The sequence below is a fragment of the Mytilus californianus genome, unplaced genomic scaffold, assembly GCF_021869535.1.
Source record: "Mytilus californianus isolate M0D057914Y unplaced genomic scaffold, xbMytCali1.0.p SCAF_1, whole genome shotgun sequence".
In the NCBI taxonomy this organism is placed as follows: Eukaryota; Metazoa; Mollusca; class Bivalvia; order Mytilida; family Mytilidae; genus Mytilus; species Mytilus californianus.
Genome location: NW_026262581.1, coordinates 73,623,155 through 73,648,993, shown reverse-complemented (window position 1 = coordinate 73,648,993; position 25,839 = coordinate 73,623,155). Strand labels below are relative to the sequence as shown.

At 31.5% G+C, this 25,839-nt stretch overlaps 1 protein-coding gene across 3 annotated transcripts in view; it reads left to right on the top strand.

The window, feature by feature from the left end:
- The window catches only part of LOC127723908 (protein Wnt-5a-like), a 67,747-nt gene extending 42,529 nt beyond the window's left edge, over positions 1-25,218 (top strand). For all 3 annotated transcript variants that reach the window (XM_052230635.1, XM_052230641.1, XM_052230628.1), the window contains exons 4-5: positions 2,344-2,636; positions 22,031-25,218. In XM_052230635.1, coding sequence (XP_052086595.1) covers positions 2,344-2,636; positions 22,031-22,492 — 755 coding nt within the window. In that variant the 3' untranslated portion in view covers positions 22,493-25,218. The remainder of the gene's footprint in view (positions 1-2,343; positions 2,637-22,030) is intronic.
- The last annotated feature ends 621 nt before the right edge of the window (positions 25,219-25,839 follow it).

Here is a 25,839-nt window from a genome sequence, read left to right as displayed (position 1 = left end):
ATCAATCGGAAAAAGTTAGCTGTTTTGTGTTTTCTATGCACGACAAATCATCGGAAAACAGATAATTTTTTCCCCAAAATGAATCGATTGAAAGCTTGAGTTTACTTCTTTTAGCTGCTCTTATTTGACTGAGTTCATGTACCAGAATGTCCTACAACAGAGAAATTAACCTGTCGAAAAAATATAACAATCCGGAGTCAAAAGTCGGAAATATGAAAATAGTCTATTGTTAACAAACAGGAACACGTCAATGTAAACAAAAACGAATTGTTGACACATATCACAAGCAACACCCCCCACCCCTTAATAAAAATGCAGGAAGGATAAATGGTACTAGGAACAAAACAAACTTGCATGCACAGAGGGTTGAAAAAAAACCCGGAAACATAACAAATTAAAATGGCCGACTCAATACAGATAGAACAAAAAAACAACAAAAAATAGAGTATACCATGCAATGATTGAAAAAATAAGGAGATGCCAAATCTCAAGTCGTAGGATAGACAACATCAAGACAAAAGAAAAGAGACGAAAAGAAGGACAAAAGTCCTCGACGTATTATCTAAATACTGATAACTGACGATCAAAGTACAAACAATACTGATAACTAACAATCAAATGCTACAATAAAAGTTTTTAAAAAGCAGTCATGTCTACAGCTCTCTACGTAAATGTATAATGTTTGAATAACTCAATTCTTAGCCGCCTTGAACTGGAATTCTCGTCTTTTCTCAAGCTTTTATAATTAAAAGTGATATTGCAGAATACACAACAAAAAACATAATCTGTAATAATTGTATTCATTCTTCTTGAAACTCACTACTAAAAAAACTTTTCAAGGCTTATTTTCTAATTTAGTCGCAAGCATACGATGAAGTAGGCCTTAAAAACTTGAAAAAAATCTTGTAACGAGTTTAACAGATGTCCTACCGGTATCAAATGTATTCAATGTTAAGAAAAGCAACAGTGCATTGAAACTTGTTTTGCTATGGATTGCAAAAAAATCAACTATGAAATTCTGCTTGAAGAACAGAATATACAGACTGTACGGCTAACGAAACTATTACTTTTCCTAAACCACTTTTGTCTTTGAAATATTACAACACAATACACTAATTGGCCACATTCGACCTCGACGGCAGTCATTTCTTTGCACCCCAGTAATTTTATATTTATCTGCAGATAAAAATCAAGAAATAAATAAAAAGAAAAAAAAAAACTCAATGCTTTGATATTAAAGGCTTAGACGAAGAAACATTGAAGGCGTAACGAAAGCAGTTTATTTTGACAAATTCAAATCAGAAGTGACAGAGCAGAGAGATATTGAAATAAAACATGTAATGTTGAGAATTAACAAAACACAAACTTTCTATAGTTATTAATTTCTGTGTCATTTGGTCTCTTGTGGAGAGTTGTCTCATTGGTTATCATACCAGATCTTCTTATTTTTATATTTCTAAGGACACTTAAATTCAAAATGAGGCTTTCATCGTACAAAAAGACTTGTCCATGTCTAAAACACAGACTGCATCATGACGGAGAGCAAATACATAAATGCAACAGCATTGCAGTCCTTCCGTAAACAACTTCCGGTTTAAAGGACGGTTGCAAAAGTTGTATTTTTTTTAATATTAAAAATAAACTGATTTAAATATGTTGTTTCTGAATAGATTAAGACGCTGATCTACATCATGTTTCGGCAACGACCTGATGATTTGTTGATTAATGACATTGCAGACGCCGTAACACAATTGGCACGTGCCAGGATTGATTGACGTGAATACAGAATGTAAATGCACAATTAACTATGCTCTAAATATTTACCCTGTAATTAAAAGACAAAATAAGCTATTTATGCTTGTAATCTTCTCCTGTTGTTTTTGTTAAGCCTGAATAACTTAATCACAAGAAAAAAAAGAAGAAATCAGTTGAAAATTTGCACCTCACGGTGGGTTACACCATATCTGTCTCTGATGTTATACTTTTATATACAGAATATTAACCTCCATGCTTTCGGATACCAAAGGCATGACGTTCAATCTAGTTGGCTGTGTACTTTGTTCAGAATAAATGGATGTTTTATATCTATTCATATTGCAGACGAGAGCATGCACATGTGTATAAAAAGGGGGGTTAAGTTGCCATTTATCAACCCTTCTTTATATTAATTATACATGCTTGGAGGTCAACAGATTTAACAGAATTATAAATATATATAATGACTTATTAACATTTTTTTTCAAATACACTACAGTTTACTTTCTACATACCGGTAATCGTTTAACTTTATGAAGTGCAAGGTTGCATAGTAGCTGTTGTAATGTTAATTTCTTTTTTTTTCAGCGAGCCGCGAGGCAGCTTTTATGCATTCAATATTAGCAGCAGGAGTTGTTAGTGCTATAGCACGGTCGTGCCGTAATGGTGAACTAAGTTCGTGTCACTGTAGTAAAGCATTACGCCCTAAAGAACTAGTAAGGGACTGGATCTGGGGTGGGTGTGGTGATAATATACAATACGGGTATAAATTTGGAAGTTATTTTGTTGATCTTAGAGAAAAAGATAAAAATCACCCAAGACTTTCTCCTGAGTTGTCGAGAATGTTAATGAACCTCCATAACAACGAAGCAGGAAGGCGGGTAAGTGTATCATTAAAACATCACATAACGAGTGTTAATGGTTCCCTGTTAGTAATTGCTATCCACTTTATATCATAATTTTCTTACAGTTTGTTGTTGAAAAATCTTGTGCATACAAAATAATTTTCAGTAATCAAATCCTATAGGAATACATTGTGATGTAGGGTACACGTCAATCTGACAACAACCCAACGAAACAAAAAACTAAAGTACATCTTGAGGTCAACTTATAATCTTCAACCATTAACAGGTCTCATATAATAAGTCAAGCTCTAAATCGACACGAGTCTATAAATCTAGTAAATAAATTTAAAAGAGATGAATAAAAACCTGTCTGGGATGTTCTGCAGCATTGAAGTATAAAAAGGATATTTTGTAAGTTAAGAGCATTACACATGATTTGCAGGACTTCCAAAGACAGTTTTTCAGGAAACTCTTAAGAAATTCGGTATCTTTTTGTCCGAATCTGCTCAACGTCTAACATTTTATAACGCTACTTTCAATGGAATTCGATGTGTTTGGTCTCAGACTATGAATTGAATGAACCTCGTTTTAGCGAAGTTTTTCTTTTTATTAATGAAAATTTAAATCAGGAAGAATGATATAGTGAGTTTCCTTTGGAATGCTAATTTAAAGAGTATGTTGGCATCAACCAATGTTTTTGTAAAATTCAATACAAAATGTGCGGATCAAAAAAAATATTGTATTGTGAATCCGACAGTAGGGACTGCTTCGAATCAAAGTTGTTGTTGTTTTGCAAACGACAAGATTCCAGTAAACAACGTACGTATACTACATTGACAACTCTGTATGCGAGGTTTTACTTGTGCTATCAATAACTGACTGTTTTCTAAAGATATTTCAGATCTTTTTTGTAAATACTTTTTTTAACATTTGTAAAAAGGAGTGTTTTATCTGCACAAGTGAGAAATAAACATTGAGTGCTGGTTGTGTGGGCATTGCGTTTGTAAGAACTATGTCTATTTATTTCTACATTATTAGATTATCAGAAGTAAACATCACTTTTAATTATCATGAATTTCATCTTAAATCGGTCTTTTATTTCCGATTTAAATGATAATGTGCGTAAACTGCATTTTACCTACTTGTTACCTTTGAAATACAACGTTAGCGATGGAAAGATTGCTGAAATTTAAGTGTAAGAACCGAACAACATAATATTTTGGGTAATTTAACTTCTTAGTTTCCAACATGCTTTGAAAAAAAGGTTTCATTTATATTAACAAAAATATCCATAGCAATAAACACTTCCCATATCGTAAGCCATCGCATAATAAATTCTGCAATTCGCAAGAAATAAAAATGATATTTTTCTGTTAACCTTGGAACACCTGTATTATTGGTTTTACATGATAGACTAAATATATACAAGTAATAATATTTATGACAATATTATGTTCTTCAAAGAATGTCATTTATGACACTGAAATGTATCCATTTAATCGTTATAAGTAAAGCATGTCCATTGCAAAGCTTTTAGTTTCCAATAAACTATTATGAACCGCATTTTCTAGCTTCAAAGCGTAAACAGTGATTACATATAATTATATCAATCTGTACGATTTTATAACGGTAATTATTAAATTACATAGCATTTATGATGCAAATTTTTGCAGGTGTTACCGTAATTACCGTAAATTATAAGGTAAAAAATGCCGTTCGAATGAGGATGTGAAGAAATCACTTGAAAGTGGGAAAAACGCTCCTTATAATTTAATAGCCATATTAATAAATTAATATATAGGGCATACGTCTATGTGACAGCAACACATCGACAAAAAAAAAAAAAACAAATGACATCTAGAGGTCAACATATAATCTCAATATATGTGTTAATGAGAACTTGAATTATTTACATTGTACGAAAACTTAGCACCCCCCACATAAAAGTGAAAAAAAAAAAAAATAATGTTCATGGTCAATATTTCTAATCAGTCAACCATTTAAATGCTATGTTAGAGCTGGGACCTAATATAACATAAGTTTCAATGTTTGAGGCGATTTACGTGACCTACCTTTCCCAGGAACGCCCAGAGTCAACAAATACCATGGAAGTACCATTTAAAAAAAACCTTCCTGAACAGAATGTCGTACTTTTATGTTTAGATTATAATGAGTATTTCTAATTTTACAAAATGTTTCGGGTGTCTTCTGTTTATACATTTAGATGTTATTCAAAGTGAAAAATGTGTCTATGTAATTTAAATACATGTAAGTATGCTACCAACAAGTTTTAAATTCTTGATTCCTGAAAACATAAAAAAGGAATTGGTCATCATCAAAAACATTTGCCGTTTGATTACAGGATCTTGAAAGAAATTTCGGCATGTTCAGCAATATCTTTTATTGTCATACTACTAAGTCTAAGGTATAATAAGTAGAAAAGGTTACGACCATCATTATTCCAAGCAACATGTTCTGTGTTATAGCTTAAAGCGAGGCATCGTTTAGATTACATAAATAACGGTAGCGGCTCGCTAAAAATGTTGTTCTTCATCAAGCTCAAAGGAATATTTGGTGGGGAAGGATATGTTAAATGTGTGAAAACGTCAGTTAAATTAAAATCATGATCGGAGATATAACATAGACTTAAGTTTATTTGGCGTATAATTAGTTACAGTGTGCTGTAGAATACCCACTGAGACTTGGACTTAAACGTGAAATTATAAATGGGAATAACGCTTTTGGTTAAATGTGTTGTCAATTATTGATGACAAAAAAAATATGAAAAAATAGAGAACAACTGTAGGTACTGATTAATTTGGGTATTCAGAATTTGATTTCTCGGAAATTCTAGAATATCTATGTATTTGGAAAAATATCTGTTTAGAAGACCTTCTAAATCTAACGTAGCCAAACTAAGCTTGTTTTTTTTTAATCTCTCCAAGCTTATGAAAAGCCAGATTTTGGATAAACGACAATGAGTCAATAACCAAACAACACGAGTCAATCAAAACAAACATCTAGAGGTCTTCAACGATGGACACTTGTATCCATACCGTGTGGTCAGTTCTAAATCTAAAAAATAAAATACGAATAAACTCCACCTTAACTGCTTAATATTGCGTGCTTCGCCTGTGTCTTTTCTGATTTATTCTTTTATGGATATAAATTTCATTGAAAACTCGGAAGATTCTGATTTCTCTTTCATAATGACAGTGTTTACCTTCTGTGATCACCGTGATTTTGAAAAGCTTTAACATGGTTATTCAATTGAATTATCACGGAATAGGGGACTTTTACTAAAATGTTAAGGGGATTTGTCTCACAATCTGGTATATTTTATGTCTATTTTGGATTTTAGGCTTATCCAATCTGAAAAGGAACTTTAAATTTTATCTTATAGTATTGCTGTAGCAGTTCCTACACCAAAAGTAAGAGCTTGGAGTCTTTCTTTAATACAAAAGAGACAAAAGTCAATAAAATACAAAATATTTTTTTTTTATTAATTAGAAATAAAATGTGGAATGAGTGCCAATGAAATAACTCTCCATCCAAGTCACAATGTGTAAAAAGTTAACAATTATAGGTCAAAGTGCGGCCTTCAACACGGAGCCTTGGCTCACACCGAACAGCAAGCTATAAAGGGCTCCACAATGACTAGTGTAAAACAATTCAAACAGGAAAACCAACGGTCTAATCAATATAAAAAACGAGAAACGAGAAACAAATTCACATATTATGAGGAAAACGTAAGAAAACGTCACATGACCAGTAATACATCAGTCGTCGATTGTTATGCTATCTTGTAAATATCTTTACAATTTGAGTGACGAAAGCAAAAGTTTGATATTTTGTTAAACAAAACAGTTATAGATATTTGACGGTGTAATAGCACATTCACTGTAAGAAACTTCGTTATCTTTTAATCATTACTGACAGGCAGATTCTCATGTAATCAAAATAACACTTCAGCTGAAATCATGGGTAACGTAATATACATTCCCCATGCATTCTCCATCTACATGTCTATTAGCACTTGCATTTAGATCATACTTCAAAAACGCTATTGTTGAGTTAAAACTTTTGTTACAAACTTTTCAAAGAGGTTGTTTTTAATTTAGTTATCTTAAGTACAAGAATAGCGGACACTTCATGTGCGTACATTCCAGTTAAATTAGAATAAGAGTTGGCACGGAACAGTCACAATTTAAGGTTTATTACTGTCAAGATTTCAAACTGTTACTTTCAATATCAGTCTGGTATCTTTTGAACATCATTACGAGGGGTGAAAAAATACAATTATTTTATAACTTATTGACACACCACTTGTGCATGCATCCTGGAAATATATGATTTCGCTTCTTAGAAATAACACATTCTCTACAAGCATGACAAGGCCACAAGCTGTCAATTTTTGTAGGAAATCATATTGCCATACTTGATTTACATTTGTCATTTTGGGTCCTTTTATAGCTTGCTGTGCGATGTGGGTCTTGCTCATTACGAAGACTGTACGTGACCTATAGTTGGTATTTTCTACGTCATTTGGTCTCTGCTGGAGAGTTGTCTCATTGGCAATCCTACCACATTTTCTTATTTTTATATAGATCCATTTTTATAGTAAGTGATTGTATTAGTTTTTTGGTTCTTTTATTTTAGTTTAGCCATAACTTGTATTCTAATGCCTAGTTGTTCTTTGTATTTCATCTTAATGTGCTATGCCTTTTTATTCTGCGTTTCATCATTATATCATATAAAACTCATCATAGATACCAGGATTTAAATTTTGTACGACAGACGCGCGTTTACAAAACACTCATCCAAAACAGGCCAAATAAAGTACGAAGTTGAAAAGTATTGAGGACCAAAAATCCCGTTTTTGTATACCTTATTCAAAATGTTTTTCAGTATTTATGTAACATTTACATTTTACAGTTTGTGAACCGCTAAACGACCCATTTAGTATTTATTTCTTCGAGTCTTTGTTCATTTCTTGTATTTCAAACTTTCGACCTACAAGTTAGTTTTAAGTAATCTCTCTTTGGATTTTCTTTTGTCTTTTTTGACGTTCGTTAGATGCTCTTTGTTAAAATAGTTCCGCTTCATTTACGCATTATTCAGCTGTGAATGTTTCGGATGAAAGTTTACCCAGTCGGTACGTTTGATTTTATTTTACTCGTTTGGAAAATTTCGTTAGTTTTTGGTATTCAGATATTTGAATGTTTAACTACTGAGTTCGTGTATACAATATTGATTAATTTGCATTCTGTCAAAGTTAAGCAGCAGTGTCATTGAGGTCGGAAATATTTTTGATAAATTAGCAAAAACTGTCATTCAGGGTAATATTGAAAATGATTAAAAACGTGGAAATTTGTTTAGAAAATCAAATTTGATCACGAAGTTATCGTTTAATTTCTTATGTTTTACGTAGCAAAATTGGTCTTAAAAATATATGATACCCGCCGGATAGCTCGCCTGATCAATTAATCCTTTGTATGAAAATTTTATATCCGTTTTGTCAGTGTAATAGAAATTAATTACTTGCAAAGTACGAGGTCAGACAATGATTTTGATTCAGCGTTATTGATCTGAATTTTCAGTTAAAATTAAGTCATTGCTGTATTTTTGAAGTTATTCTGAAGTGTAACGTTTATTTTCTACCATTCAACTGTATTTTGTTACTATCGATTCCCGCACGGACGCCACGTATTTAAGGAATTACCTTTTTCTAGTAGGCTTGAGACCAAAAGTTTTGAAAGTCAAAAGCGTAAGAAAATAAAAATTGCTTTGTATCGTGCATATTTGTAATGTTTTATATTTTGCTGTAAATTTTTAATATGAAAACCGAGGGTATATTTCCTGCCAAACTTTTCTTTGATTGATAATCACTTCGAAGTTACGTATGTTTTTTGTTTTCTGTCTGTATGCTTGCTGTCAAAGTTGAAGTGGAATTCTGGAGTTGGTCGCATATGGAATCTTTGGCCTTGCATAACTTTATCTTTGTGACTCACAACTAGCAGATAAAAACAGTTTCATATGTTGCCTTCCATACTCGATGCGACGATAAAAAAATATACTCTTTTGATGATACATTCTTCTGTCTTTATATTACTAGTAGTTGTCTTTTTCTGCTTCGTGCCGATCTATTGAGTCAAGGTATTTCCAACTGAGTTTTACAAATTGTTCTTATGTTATGCTGTTACACTTAGTTACACCGCCGTCTTAGGTTATGGGGAGGATTGAGAGCTAACAAACATGTTTAACCTCGCCACATTCTATATATGTCTGTCCCAAGTCACGAGTCTGTAATTCAGTGGTTGTTGTTAGTTGCTGTGTGCCGTATTTGTTTTTCGTTTAATGTTTTGTCTAAAGTTGTTTTTTTCGTTTGAATTGTTTTAAATTTAGTCGTGACTGGGCATTTTATAGCTGACTATACGGTACGGGTCTTGTTCATAGTTGAAGGCCGTACGGGGAACTATAAATGCTTAAATTCGCCTCATTTCGACTCTGTTAGATAGGTGTCTCATTGGGAACAAACTCATATCTCCTTATTTTGTATACAGATGAGTACTTCCATAATCTGAAGGTTATAAATTACTTCCCGTAGAAGTCACCTTAATTTCGAAAACAAACTGACAATGCCGTGGCAAACAAAGAAAAAAAACTACCAAAAGACAAACAACAGTATACGAAACACAACATAGAAGACTAAAGACTGAGCAATACCAACCCCACCAGAAACCGGGGGTGATCTCAGGTGCTCCGAAAGGGTGAGCTGAACCTGCTCCACATTTGCACCCGCACGTGGGTATCTTCACTTGGTATACATTGTACCAATGTCTCGTTAAAATTGTGTCTACTTTCACACGGCATAGCACAATATACTCTTTGGTTGGCATCGTAATTACGGGGAATTGAAGAACGAATTGTTTAATGTTCACGTTTGACATCTCCATGTTAATTTATTAAGACAGAAAATGATAGCAAAAGTCAATTTCTTTTTTATAGGTTTTATAAATGGATACGATTTTTTTTGCTATTGGAAGCTTTAAGTCAAATATCAGCAAAAAAATTGTTTTAATATCCTATAATAAATTTTTCATTACTATAAAATCATTTGAACAGGTTTGATTTGTATCTCTTTGATAACAACTGACAGACATCTGTTATGTTACTCAGTATTTCAGGTAACTTAAGACTTCGCCAAATTAAAACGGTGAAAAGCCCTACAAGACACTTGTATGTAATAGAGATATGTAATCTTGAATAAGCTGGAGGTAAAAATATAGGTGTTAGGAAAGTGTTACTGTTACTAACAAAATAGTAAATAATTTTAAACCAAGGAAAAAAAATCAGATGTAATGCAATCTCTTGGTTTTATTGCAAAATTTAACTCTAAGGGATAAAATTGATAATGTGATGCAGTAATTTAGAGATTAGAATCTGAAAATATTTCTCTAAACTTGATTCTTTGAAGTTTTTATATATTTGTTTGTAAAACATTTAATAGATTTTATGGAGCACTAAACCTATCTTGTATTACAAATAAGTACGGTTTAAAGCTGTTTTATGATAACCTGTTTTTATTTGGAACTTATGATAGATATTTCACCTTGAACATTTTTTATCTGTCATAAAAATGCTAATATCCCGCTTAGTACTGCATTGATAGTTTATATATAAAAATTATATTCATATATAATATATGGAAGGAAAAATATCGAAAAAGTGTAAATTTTTAATTATATTTCTAAATAGAAATCATATTAAAAAAATATATGGTCAAAATTTAAACAAAGGGTGAAAATGCGAAAGGAACAGAACTGACCACTGATAGCAAGACGGAGTTAAAAGTTGAACAGATCTGTAAAATTCTTAATTGCAAACAGTTCTGAAGTATTGAAAAATATAAATGAAATTTTTGATAAACACCCATCATTCGTCGGAAACCGGTTAAATTTTTAAAAACCGACCAACATCCTTTCCCCCAAACCTCTCTCTGCCTTTTTATCTCATGTACTTTGCTTCGTAATGCATAACCGTTATGCATTGGTCTGTTTTAATTGTGAGATAACTGACATACTATATGAGATCGCAAATCAATAGTATTCATTTCTTTAATCTTAGTATTGTTCAGTTATCAACTCTGCATTATTTATGACTTGTCAAAAGTATTTAGTTATTATACCACACGCAAATTGCAGGTCCTTATAACAATTAAAATATTAGCTACGAAAAAAATGACATTCTGCAAGGTTAGTTTAACCAGGTTGATAATTATATGTTTTAATTGTGTAATTGTCGTTTTTAAACCCTTAAATACACTTTAAATGTATTGTATAACAGTCTGTATTATCAATAACAGTTTGTCAGACAAATTTAAAAGTATTTTTTTAATTTAAAATTTCTATCAGAGGAATTTACTGTAGTATGTGACGCTGATTAGGGGCGATCAATTGATATTTTTATAAGGGGTTGGGGCTGGAGTATTTTACCGGATTGATCATTTATTTTCATCTGCTGCTACGTATGCTATTTTTTATCCGCGATTTGCCGCGCGAAAATTTATTTTCACTTCTGTACCCATTTGTATCCTCGACTGTCCTGCATTTTCTGTTGTCTTATATTCAGTTTCATCCTGTCTTGTGCAAAGTTATTTGTAGGCTGCATTAACCTTAATTCAGTCTGGATTTTCGTTTCGTCCGTTTGATTATTAGTATGAATACTACGACGTGTTGGTTCTACGTCAATGAGACAGCATCCAAACAACACAGATAATACTATAAAAAAAAACATCTAGAGGTCAACATACAGTCTTCAACAATGAGAGAGGTGTTTCAAATAATTTGTCAAGACTAATCGCCCCGATTTGCAACTACAAAAATATTTAATTATAAGTTGTCTTTTATTTAGAAGTAATAATTTAAAATGTTATATTATAAATTAATGAAATTGGGACAAACATTTTTCAGTTTTGATAATCTATTCTAAAGCATGTTAGAGGATTTGCAATCAACAAAAGAAAGCAATACATTTATACTTTATAAAAAGAGGAAATGCAGTTTGATTGCAAATGAGACAAATATCCACCAAAGACCGAGGGACAAGGATGTAATTAAATGCAGCTGACCGTACGGTCTTTAACAATGAGCAAAACCAATATCACATAGTGAGCTTTAAAGTGTCTAGTGATAACAAAGTATAAAACTATTAAAATCAGAAAACTAAAGGGCCAGTTTAAAGCTTACGAATCTGATGTACAGTAGTTGTCGTCTGTTTATGTAGTTCATACGTGTTTCTCGTTTCTCGTTTTTATATATAGATTAGACCGCTGGTTTTCCCGTTTGAATGGTTTTACACTAGTAATTTTTGGGGCCCTCTATAGCTTGCTGTTCAGTTACTGTTCAGTGTGAGCCAAGGCTCCGTGTTGAAGGCCGTACCTTGATCTATAATGGTTTACTTTTATAAATTGCTACTTGGATGGAGAGTTGTCTCATTGGCACTCATACCACATCTTCCTATATATATTTACAATATAAAACAAATACCAATTATTACAGACAGCAACCAATGATAACCCCACTAGTTTACAGGCTTTAGGTTCGCACATGAAGAATGGTGTGGGGTTAAACATGCCAGTGCGAGTTCAAACATCTCCTAAACGAGACGATGATGTAACATCATATTATTTTACAAAAAAAATCCATTTGAACAGGGTCGGTACCTAGCACAAAATAATTCACAAAATGACGAAAGACACAACGTACCGATCAATATGGACTAGCAGTTACTAAAAGTTAAGTGTGTTTAATTTACAACTTTTCGATTGAATCATTTGTGCAATATAGTTGAAGAAAAACATATTTCTATAGTTGTCAAAAGAGCTTCAACATTTTTTACTTCCATTATTTTTTACCGTCTGCACTCGATATTTATTAGCAAAAAAGTTTTAAAAAAGAACGAGATAAGAATAAGTAGTGTGTTCCAAAATAAAACGATATATTTTGAATCAAGCTGGAAATATCGACATTTCACGAGAAGAGTTTGATAGCATTTTAGCTGTGATATTGCTCTAGTAACACAGCGAGAAGAACAGTTTTATTATTTCAGAACCAGTTAAAACTTTATAAATTTATTAAAGAAAACTTTTTTTAATTGCAAACTATTTTTCAATCACCATCTGATAGATTACATAACAGAAAATAGTCTGAGACATACTGTGCATGAATGTATTCCAATTACATTACTGTTAAAGGAATACTGTCGATTGTTTGCTTTCCAGACAGATCAAAATACTATCGAAGGTAACTGTCGTAGACTTTCCATGCCGATCCCATAATAGTACTCGTTTAGGTTTACTATCGTTAATATACTTTCCATGTCGATCCGATCATATTATTCTTAAATTTTTACTACCGTTTGTGTGTTTTCCATACCTATCTAGTCATATTACTCTCAGATGGTTCATTAAATTGTTCTTCGTACGCTTTCACTGACGATCCGGTCTCATTACTTTGGAAAGTTTACTGTGGTTTGTGCGCTTTCCATAACGATCTTATCCCATTGCTCTTAAAAGTTTACTGTCTTCATGGTTTTACGTTTTCCTTGACGTTCCGATCTAAATACATTTACTGTCGTACGTTTACCATTCGATCCTTTTAGGAAGATATTTACAATAATAGTGCAGCTTTACCTACATCGCTCCTTGACAAATTTATTTACTTTATCCACAGGCGGGTTCATGTCTATCTGTGTAACCTTTACTTGGGAAAGTCAATGAAGCAAACATACTGTATAAATATGACATCTTTTATTGAGAATTAATCTTTAACTCTCAGCTGGTTTCATGATTAAACATAAATTTCATTTGTGAGGTTGTATTTAATTCATTCACCTTTTTATGTACTTATATGTCAAAGTCTCACTGAACATTTTTATTCAACTTTTATTAAAAGGGAAATTGTTGAATAACGAAAATTATAATTATATTAAAAAATGGTGAATAGATAAAAGGGATAAAAAAGCATGCATGGAGAAAATGAAAATATATAACGCCAAACCGCATGGAAAACTTGAAAATATATTTGGCAAAAAAGCTTGAAGCAACTTTCGTCGCAGGCGAGACAATTACGATTAGAGTAAAAAGACTAAATACATATACATGTATTTGTAACAAATATTGGAAAATCTTCTAATGAATTTAATTATCAAAAATTAGGTGTATTGTCTATTAAAGAAAGTTAATTTTTTTTCAAAAGGCTCAACAACCCGAATGTTAAATTTGCAAATTGAAAATATATATCCAAACATGTCTTGCGAAAAAGTTTAACTTTTAAAAATATTTGAAAATAAAATTGTTATTTATTTTTTAATACTCCAAGCAAACTTTTGTTCAGTTTTTGAAGGAACTTGAAAATATAATAATTTGAATCTATAACTTTCAATGTACATGTATAGTGTTTTCTTTTATTTCTGATTTTCATTTTGCTTTAAACAACAGTTGTACATGTTATTAAAAAAGAAGATGTGGTATGATTGCCAATGAGACAACTCTCCACAAGAGACCAAAAGACACAGAAATTAACAATTAAAGTTCACTGTTACTCTACTTTACACCAAACTGTTTTGACATGGATGAACTTGCTCTGCGCCAGAGAGCAAGTGCGCCGATTAACACGGCGTTACAACGCTTACAATCAATCCATTAAGAAATCGGAAGAATAGGGAATTGAATAAAAAGAGAAAAACTATCTACATGGAAAGAATAAGCATTATGAAAAGAAAATTGTTTATTTTCTTTAAGAGAAAAGAAAATAAATTACGGTAAATACGTACCCATTTAGTGTGAGATGTAAATGTTAATCTGTATGGTGTGTACATGTTTTAATATTAATGTTAATGTGCATGTTGTGTAAAAGTTTTGATTTTGTACAAATTACAATTTGTTCAGAGTTTTTGAATATTCAGATTTTAACTTTTCTGATTCGAGCGTCACTAATGAGTCTTTTGTAGATGAAACGCGCGACTGGCGTACATAATTTTAAGCCTTGTGTCTATGATGAGTTTATTCATTCGTATAGATTTAGTTTGAAAAATCTTCATGAACATAAAAACCTCTAGAAAAAAAATAAGTATAATATTAAATGTGATTTTAAACCGCGGATTGATGGACAAAAACAACAACTGTTACATTTTAAAACCGATTTATTTGTGGTCGATTTCAAATTTTCGCGGTTTTCATTTCTGGAATGCAGGATTTACACGAAAGTGTCGTCAAATCATCAAATTTATAGCCTAAGAACACAAAATAACGAACATGCCCACCAAAAGTTGTAACAATATTTTAAGTATAACGTTTTTTTGTGCGAATAACTTCACTATAATTGATTTCCATTTCGAACTAACGTTCAAAACTGTATTTTTGGCAGCTTAAAACACTTAGATCTGCAACTAACGAATAATCGCTGCTCTTGACTGTTTTTGCCATTAATTAACTTTGTTATAAATCTAATTACTGTCTTCTATGATTGGTCTGAAATAGAACTTTCAATGATGCAATACGTACTTTGTCATGGAATTATCATAGCTCGCCACCAATTTAGAAACATCCTTAGATAATTGACGGATGTCGGTTTTTGTTGATTTTATAGTTCAAATGGTTTAACGATAAGATGACACTATACTTTCTGGTAATGGTGGTAATTGCTTTTACATGTCTCTAAAGAATTTTTGATATTTCTGCCTTTTTCGTACTTGATCAAACAACTGTAGCCACCTCCTAGATCATCATCGAAGCGGTTTATTTTTAATGTAATTTCCATATTTTAAAAGATATAATTTCTTTTTCAATATGTAATTTCGGAGGATCAAACATTTTCTGATAATTAATAGTTCAAGATACCTTCGAAGGGGTAATAAGTACTTACTAGATGAAGAAAACGTAGGATTAAAATTTGACAATCAAATTGAAGAAATGTTTTGCCGATCAGCCATGAAATGAATTATTCGATATGAAAAAGCTGTTCATACAAATGTGCTTTATACAAACCATGTAGATTTAAACGATAATGAAAACTCTTTATTAGAACAATGGTAGCATGGATTGCAATGCTTAACACCACTATGTAAAAAATAAAACTTACTCGATAACATTTGAAAACCCCGATCATTTGCGTACCAATTTTGATTTAAATATAAAGCTGGGGTACTTAAACAGATCGAATAAAAAATCATACAAATAAAACAGTTTAATTGATTAATTGATCTATCTATACGTTTTGCAAAATTGAAATTTAGAGTGGCTTGTAATATTATTCCTTAAAAGTAAATTAGATGTTTTATGTTTAGCTGTTTAAAACGAGATACACATTTTAAGAAAAGAAAAAAAAAAACCCGACATTCTTCTTCTCATAGATATGGTGAGACTGTGCGAAAAAGATTCTTTATAAAGTAGGTTTAAAAGCATTTGAATAGATCTGATACGAATTATATACATTTATTAAACGATTGGGTGGTTTTTTCTTAATTCCACAACCGTCTTAGTGTCATAACTAATATGCATGCAAAGTGAACAAGTACATATTTACATTTTGAAAAGGCAAAATATTTATTTTAGGTTCAGGAATTTCAAACACAATTTTTGTAGAATAAAATTGATTATAAGAAAATGAAATAATTTGATATGGATAACATATAATTTATTTTTAATTTCATAAACATGTATTAATGAAATGTCATTTCTAGTGATTTATATCATCTATGAAGAAGTCTTTAACATTCCTATACAAATTAAAAGTCGAAAAAGCCATAAACACATTTAAAATGTTCTCGTTTATGGCATCATCGCATGCGACTTGATCCACCGGATTTTTAGTTTTCATGGGCAACACTTACGGGTGCCACTATTAGAATAGGAACTGCTTACCCTGACGGAATACCAAAGTTTATCCATAATTTATAAATTGGGGTTTCTGTTGCGTTTTCCTTAGCCTTGGGTTTAAATTGAATTCTTACAGGTCAATATTTGGTTATCTGCAGTGTTTTGTGTACAGCTGTCGTTTCTGCGTACAGTGTTTTGTGTAATGCTGTCGTTTCTGCGTACAGTGTTTTGTGTACTGCTGTCGTTTCGTCTTTTTCCTTCTGTCGGGGTGTTGTCTTTCCTTTTTTGTTCGACCTATGATTTTTGATTTGATGGTCTAATTTGTATCTTTTGCTTACCAAATTATTTTGAGCCTATATATACATATGATTGGTCCAGTCATTCAAGAGAACGTTGAAATTTACAAGGACAAACACTCGGTTTTAGAATAAGTCTGTAATTCTTAATTAGAACATTCATAATTGAATGACGGGACCATTCATGATTGCTACATTGAGATAGGGTTAAATAGAGTCATTTATGTGGTTTCATAAAACATTTTCCATATATCTCGAAAACGCAGAGTATAAAACTTCCAAAGCTTTTTCAACTTGAATATAATATATTTTCACCATGAATCCTGAGAAACAATGTTGTGCATGTCTAAAGTCATGAATAAATTTAATTCAAGAGCAAGGGATGCCATGAACAACGGAGGGAACAGGAAAAGCGGACCAGTTTCTGTAGAAATAACATTTTATCGACTAAGAATTTAGTAAAGTGTATGTATCAATGCTAAAGCACTGACGTTTACTGTGAAGATGATACCCATGGGGACTAAATCAGGCATTTTAATAGAACTGATTGTTATTGCATTTAATTAAATGTTAGAAACTATTTTAATTTTATGAAGATGTATGGATTTTTGACAAGGCAGGAATTACTTTACAAAATTTTGCACTAAAATAATCTGCTTATCTAATTTACCAATTCGTTGTAAAATGATTTAGGAAAACCCAGCGGACTTAATTAATAAGCAAACATATCGTGAATCTACACGCCCGAACGGAATTATTACTTTTCCATATTGAAATATTTGGATGTTAGCTCAGAATAGATTGTAACTTCAATAGTTTCCCCGATGTGCTCACGTACAATTATCTTTTTTCAGATATTAAAAATTTGTAATCATAACTTTGATCATAGAAAGGAAATTTTTACTTTGAATATGCTCCACTTGAAAATTGTTTCATCGATTGTAATAAACCGGCTGTAAAATTGGCCTATTTTGTTATAATATGAATTCCAACCATTGTCGAATCAGGCATATACAAGAAAATTGTCGAAGGGTCATAATCTTATCCAATTTTTAATTTTGTTTTTATTGCTAAAATACAGACAAATACTCCCGAAAACGTTTGTAAAGTCAAGCTCATTCTTCAAACACCGATGTATTTTGACCTTTATTTTGGTACAACTGTAAAATAGGAATTAAACTTTATATGCGCCAGTAAGTATTATGATGGTGAATTCGTTAATTTATGTTATGAGGCGAGACTTGATTTATTGTTTCTTTTTTGTCAAAGTTGAGAGAATTCACTTTATATTTGCTCCATTTTAAGAGTCATAAAATCTGAAATTTACGACTTTCTCAATTATAGACCCAGCTATCGAAAATCTTATTTGGCTGTGTACTAAGAAAAACATGTTTAAAATGTGAACATCAAGGCTTTGATTAAACATCAAACGACAAGATGCATTCCCGCATGTGGTATCGGTGCCTAAATCATAGGAATATATTTTCCCCTATATTTTCATAGCTTCGTGGTTTTGTTGATACAAAAACTATTATATCTATAAGCATTATTTTTATTCAGTAATAGTAATAAATTAAATTATTCCTAAACATTTCTAAACTTGTAGACTCATAAAAATTGAAAAGTTGTATGGTTTACCTATTTAGCTTACATAATCATTTACAATTGAATGTATGGTTTGTTTATTTGCCAAATTCCCAATTCTATATTAAATTCGTGACCATCGTTATTTAGTCTTGTCAAGGAATATTCATCTTTTTCTGTTTTCAACGATTTCTCAATTTTTTCTTATTCTTTCACCGTCAACGAATTGTTTGATCGTTTTATAGGGAATCGTATTGATCATTTACTTTTTGTATGGCATAAGGTCAATGCGTGGCCTAGATGTTCAAATATGGGACAGTTTTATGGTACAGGTTAATATCTGGAATCTAGTTTATGTTAATCTGTTGTTGATTCCTGCATTCATGAAGAGGTGGATGCTTTATGTGGCACGCCAACAGGTTGATCATTCTCACAGTTACCACATTTCCGTTATTTCTTATTTCTGGATTCCAGAGGAGTTGAATGCATTATGTGGCACCCCATTACATGGGTCGTTCCAATGTGGGCCTCGTATTTGTAATTTATAATTATGCCGCAAACCGTTTGCCTTAATTCGACCCTAAGCTACAACTATGCTAATTCTCCATATACAAATGAAATTGACGCTATACAGAACTCTGTTTAATAGTTGTGTCATTGGCAATCATACAACATATAAAAATAAGGAGATGTGGTATGATTGCCAATAAGACAACTATCCACCCAAGTTAAAATGAAGTGGATGTAAGCAATTATAGGCAACCATACGGCCTTCAACAATGACAAAAAACCCATACCGTATAGTCGGGTATAAAAGGCCCCGACGTTAACAATACGAAACAATTCAATTTAGTAAACTAACGGCCTAATTTATAACAAAACAACTTACGAAAAACAAGTATGACAGACATTAACCAACGACAACCACTGAACTACAGGCTCCTGGCTTGGGACAAGCACACAAAGAATATGACGGAGTTAAACATGTTTGTAAGCGCTTAACCCTCCCCCAACCTGGGACGGTGGTGTTACAGCACAATATAAGAACAAACTATAAAAAATAGTTGAAAATGGCTTAACTCATCATATCTATACAAAGCAGAAAAACATCTAACAAAAACGTAATTTTATATATATGTCGTCTCTCTAATGCTCTGATCTTAATTGGTTTTGAATATTCTATATAGGTCCTTTTTGGTTATATATCTTCTCAAGCATTTTTCTTCCCGCCAATCATAAGTTTGCTTTTGAGGCTGCCTGATTACGGTAAATCCAGGAAAGCGCTAGGGACACAACACATTTATTAAGAGTTATTTTAATTTTTATTTGCATATATGCCTTTTATTTGTACGTTTTAATGATATAACGAGTTGTTTTGATAGTGAAAGGGAAAATATTTACTCCTTGGTGCCTAAACAAAATATTAAATGCAACACTTTGTTTATGATTTCTGTTTAATTTTTTTGTTCGATTACTTTGCGATCGTGTTTGTTGTTCTTGTTTTGTTGTATACATATTATGTTATATGGAATAAAACATAAATGTATTTAAGGATGTTCATGTACAATGGCATGTTCAAATACATTGATCTTTTAATGGATATTCATAAAAATACGAAATGATTTGAATCAAACAGAACCATGATAACTATAATGGTATACTATTAATCAATATACAGAGAGTTAATGCTAAACAGACACAAATAAGAAAATTGTTTGATATAGTTTTGCTTTATTACTGTTTGCTGCCAGATAAAACAGCATTGACATGTCGATACTTAACGAAAAATCGAAAACTGTAAAGCCTTAGACAAGTTTGTTTTCGACAAACTCAAGAGCTATCAATTCTCAAACGTTTTTTTGATATTACGATATTATTTGTTTTTGAAACTTATACAGAGTTTCAAACAGCCAACAAAGGTTGTTAAAATGTTACAATTGTGACTGGCTTTATCTTAATCATTAACTCATAAGAAGAAAAAAAAAGGCTGACGAAGAGGATTAAAACTACAAATGAATAATAGTACAAGAATGCGTATTCAATATACAAGTAACCGAAAATACACTCAAAACTAGGCTGTCGTACGGTGCAGCAATCCTGATAAAAATGTGCCCTAGTAAACTAATTTTCATCTGAAACGGTCATTTTGATCTGAACAGCTCTTAAAAAACTTAACAATAAATCATTATGTCAATTTCATACTCAGTCCAATTATAGACTTATCCACTGCGGTAAACTCAGTACTGTTCAGACCATTCGCTTGCAGTCAATTGCGGCCTGTTCAGTCTATGTGTAGAATGTTCAGTAGTTGTTATATACCAGTTCTCATCAACATTATACTGAAATGTATGAAAATATACAGTACTGAATGGACTGCAAGCGAATTGTCTAAACAGTACTGAATGTACCGCAGTTGAAAAGATTAAAAATTGACTGAAAGACTGAACATGACTGAATATTTTATTGTTCATACTTTTCAGATGATGTAAAGATCAAACAGACTAAAATTCATTTACTAGTGATGGTTCATACTTTATTTTTATATCTTTTAACGATAGACAGCTGTCATTGTCTTCGCTGTGCACAATGTTGTATATTGTTCTAGCTGGGATATGTTATTAGACTTATATATATATATATATATATGTCTACGTGTTTGCCCCTTGTCATTTTCGGTTTACCAGACTATTTGGTTCTTCTCAGACTGAACGGATTGTATCAAAAAGGTTCCCTGTCCAGGATAATGAAATATTTATCGACTTCGTAGTCTAACACCTGCAGTAAAGACGTCAATTTTGTCATATCTTAACACAATTTAAATCATAAATTTCGGTTTTAAATAACTATAAAAACAATTATCTGCAGCGTTCTAAAAAGTTCAATTGGTAATAAATTATTGCCCTGAAGACAGTTTACACATAATGATTAGATAATTATATGTATATTTATGAATTAACATTTTTGGTAAACAGAATGAAAGAGTGCATAAAAATACACCACTTACATCATTGACAAGAATGTCGTTTAAATCAATCAAAATATAGTCTATCTTGAAACAATCATGACATTAATCGCTTTGAGCACGAATCATGCACAGTAATTTAAATTATACAAAGTAGGAATAAATTCTTTTTAAATCGTAAAATATTATTTGTGTAAAATTTTGAGACTATAGTTAAATACTTGATTATTTCCAAAGAATACTACTCTAGTTTATTGTTTAAGAATATAAGGACAGCCAAATGCTGCTCTCATGAAGCCTTTTAATTTTGTATTGTTGGGTTGGTAATCAGAAGGTTGTTCCAATGATTTATATGATTTCGTTGGCTAATTCATTTATTGAAAAAACAATTTAACATCCCGATATGTTCAGTTTGTTTAATCCTTGAAAGTCGGTACAGTATACTTAAATGTGGAGACAGTTTTGTTTTAACATTCTTTTATAATGTAAATTTACAACGGTAGTTTAAAATGAAAAACAGAATGGACAAAGTTTTGTTCATAAAAGGATACCATTCTACCTCCGGGCTCATGTTATCTTTTTAACGAACCAACACTTTGTATCTCCTTTATAAAATAATTAAACAATGGTAAGATAATTCAAAAGATTTCAAAAGCAAAGAACAAGATCATCGTTAGAATAAATTCATATTCTATTTTTTTATTTTCAGGCAGTTTATAATTATGCCAATGTTGCATGCAAATGTCATGGAGTATCAGGATCGTGTAGTGTGAAAACTTGTTGGCAGGCATTACCGCCATTCAAAGATGTTGGAAAAAGATTAAAAGACCGTTATGACGGTGCAGTGGAAGTAAAATTTAATAAAAGAGGAACACGATTAATACGAAAGAAGAGACGTTTTAATAAACCAACACAAGACGATTTATTATATGTAAATACGTCACCTGATTATTGTGTGGCCAATAAAACAACAGGTTCATTAGGGACCGTAGGCAGGGAATGCAACAGACTGTCCGAAGGGATGGACGGGTGTAGACTTATGTGTTGTGGTCGTGGGTACAATACATTCAAAAGAAAACTAGTAGAACGATGCCAGTGTAAATTTCATTGGTGTTGCTATGTTAAATGTCGGACTTGTGAAAGAATAGTTGATATTAACTCATGCAAATGATCGAAAAATATGCAAAAAAAAAAAAAAAACAAATGTCCGCCTCAAATAGGCTATGAGATTAGAATAAAATATGGTATTCCGCGATGCAAGAGATAAGGTTGTGTAAAGGATTGGAAAGGCATTGAATTACGTCGGAGTGTCCATTTGCGTAAATGTGTTCGACATGTGTTAATGTATAGCACAAATACAGTTATCACAGGAGTATAAATGAATGCAAATCATAACAGTCCAGTTTAACATGTATATACACTTATGTTCTACCTCTTTATTTTAGACCTAAACTACAACCATGACATGTTTGTTTCGTAGTTCTGATGCATACTTGCTTGTATAACTTGATTCAGTCTTTACAAAATACCACACGTATATTGACTCCTTCTAGTATTGATAATGAGACTATGTGAATGAAAAAAGGCCAGTTTCCTATGGTAAATTGAAATAAGAGTTTCCTCCGTTTATATAATAACATTGTGGTATAAATGTCAGATTCATGAAAGTCCTTTATATAAGAACGTTTGTCCTGTTTTAAAAAAATGTTCACAGAACAAGAATGTTGTAAATAGTTCGTTTGTACATATAGGCAAAGAATGGTTTTATCTAAAGTTTCATTCAGTCTTATCAAATTAAAGAACATTTCCCTCGGTATTATATAAACTTTCACTTATAAAGACTTCCAGGAATGAAAGGAGATTTTCACATCACTCAGAACAAATCAAGTGTATAAAAGATATGGAGTTTTCAGATATTTAATCGTAAAAATATTAGAAGCGGAATAACCAAATAATAAAAAGATAAAACAAATAGATACACGTGGAGCATAAACATTTAAAGCAGATACTCCTAACTTATTAATGTAATATGCCATATTACAGACAATTCATTGTCATGGATCCTTTGCCTTAATAAAATGAGTAAAGTTTCAAAATAGGCTGAATGAAAATTCAATAACATATCAATAATAAAATGTTGACTGGACATTTTTTTTATGAATCTCAATGCTTTTATGATTGGAAGTTTTAATCGTTATGTTCATTGAATGTTTTCCTAATTGTGTTTATATATATATAGTTTCAATCTTGTTTGTAGATAATCATATAGAAATTATTTATTTACGCAATGTTTTTTTTTATGAAACTTGTTTTTTTATATATTGTAACTTGTTTGTTATATTTGTTATATTTCTATGTAATGTAACTGAAATATGTGAAAAATGATGGGTGAGTGTTTTCCAACACCTACTTTGATTTTTCAGCACATCTATCCAACATCATATACTATGCAGTTCATAACAGGTACAATATTCAGGATAGATGTTCTTTAACGTAAATCTCTGTTGCAATATAGTTTGTAATAACTCAAGGACATTCTGGACTTTAATATATCTTGCATCTAAATTTCCAAAGAAGTATCGTAACTTTTTTTTTATAAACTCAGTTAAAGATCAATATATTTTTTTTATTCAAATCATTAACTAGGTAAAAAAGAAAATTAATGCATGATTGTTTTGCACATTAAGAGGGCAATATCAAGAATAAACATAGCATAGGCCAATGATTTTTTATAAAAAGCTTACAGCACATCACCAATTAAAAATTATTGCGACAGTGGAACGGTGGTAAATAAAAAGGGGAGGGTGTTTAGATCTCATTTTCCGGACTTGTTTTACCGGATTTTTTCCAAATAAGTATCATGATGCCTTTAGGTGATTTGCAATACAATTGGATATGAATTTAAAACCAACAAATATTTTGAAACTAATTTGACTATGATTTTCAACAAAAATGGCTCGTACAGTGTATCAGTTCTATGTATTTTTTGTAGATTTTCAATTTACTTGAGTATTACCACGACGTTACAGTATATTTGATGAATGGAAGCGATAAAAAAGGCATCTTTCATAAATACATTTTACGAAACTTGATACCTATTTAAAGATTTAAATTAAAATCATTTAACACTGAAAATCATGTACGTGTGACTGATATGGATCTTTATTTGCATTGTAAATAAACTCATTTTTCATTCGTCAACATCGTGTGAGTTTTAGGCCAAGATTAATTTGATTTACTATTAAAGTTTCCTCCAGGTTCTTGTGATTTTTGTATAATTTTATGTATAACCTCTTACTTTTTTAACTGTCTCAAACACACAATTTAAAGCAATCTATAAGAGAAAAATTATATGACAAGATATTATAAAAAAATCAACATAATATAATATGATAATATCTTAGTCTATGAATATAATAACAAACTTTAAAAGTGTCATTTTCTCACAAATCCTTCATTTTTTTTATGAAGAAAAGTTTTATCGGCATAAAGCTTCATTTGCAAATAAAGTTAGTATCAGTATAAAATCTGCACTTTCATTAATCGATAACATCCTGCCATACGAAGTAATGAGTTTCTGTCGGCACTATTTCTGCAACATTAACCAATATTCATACGCCTCAGGAGGAAGTCTCAATCTCCACTCAAAATGGACGAGACAGAACCACAAATTATCCAAAATGTTGTTAATGTAATTTAACTTGACTGTGAAGTGATTAACTTTAAGTTGAGGATTCAATCGGAATTAATGTGATGAAAACATGTCTAATTTAGCAGTTATGATGTTAGCATTGATTTCTCTTACTGATGTTGTCCCGACAGAAATTAAGTCTGTATTATAGAAAATCATTCACTATTAAAAATTATCACCGACTGCAATAAATTGTTAATTTTGTACTTAATAGTTGTGTTTTATTTATGGTAAATGTCCTACATTTGTTGAAAATTTTTACAGGTATCACTTTAAATGGGTATTGATGTCTTCTACTCCATGCTGTTTGTTTAAATGTTTTTCTTAGTGTACCATTTAAAGAAAAAGCATTTCACCATTACCTAAACTGTGGCTTTCTATGTGTATTGACATATAGTTGTAAATATATGCAGTCAAGATCAAAGTAAAAATACGATTTGCATGTGCGATAATTTGTATAAGGTTATGGCTTTAAATTTTGAACAATTTGATAGTTCTTTCGGGTCCTAGCGATTTGCTAACTCCTTTGCTTTCCAAAGACAATTCCATTTTTATTTATACTAAATATATTAAGGCACCACACGCGATTATCAAATGAACGCAAAACAGAAAGCAGTATGGATACAATGAGAAATAAACCAAAAAAACAAAAAAAAATGCTTTCCTCCATCAGTATTTTCTTCGAAGAATGTTGTTCGACACAAGGAAGCTTCCTAAACAAGAATTGAGCAATTAAACATAACCGTTTGAGCACTAGTTCAACGCTCATAAACATCGGTTTTGGGACATGACCGGGGTTTCCCGAGGTTGGATCTTTCATGTAGAAT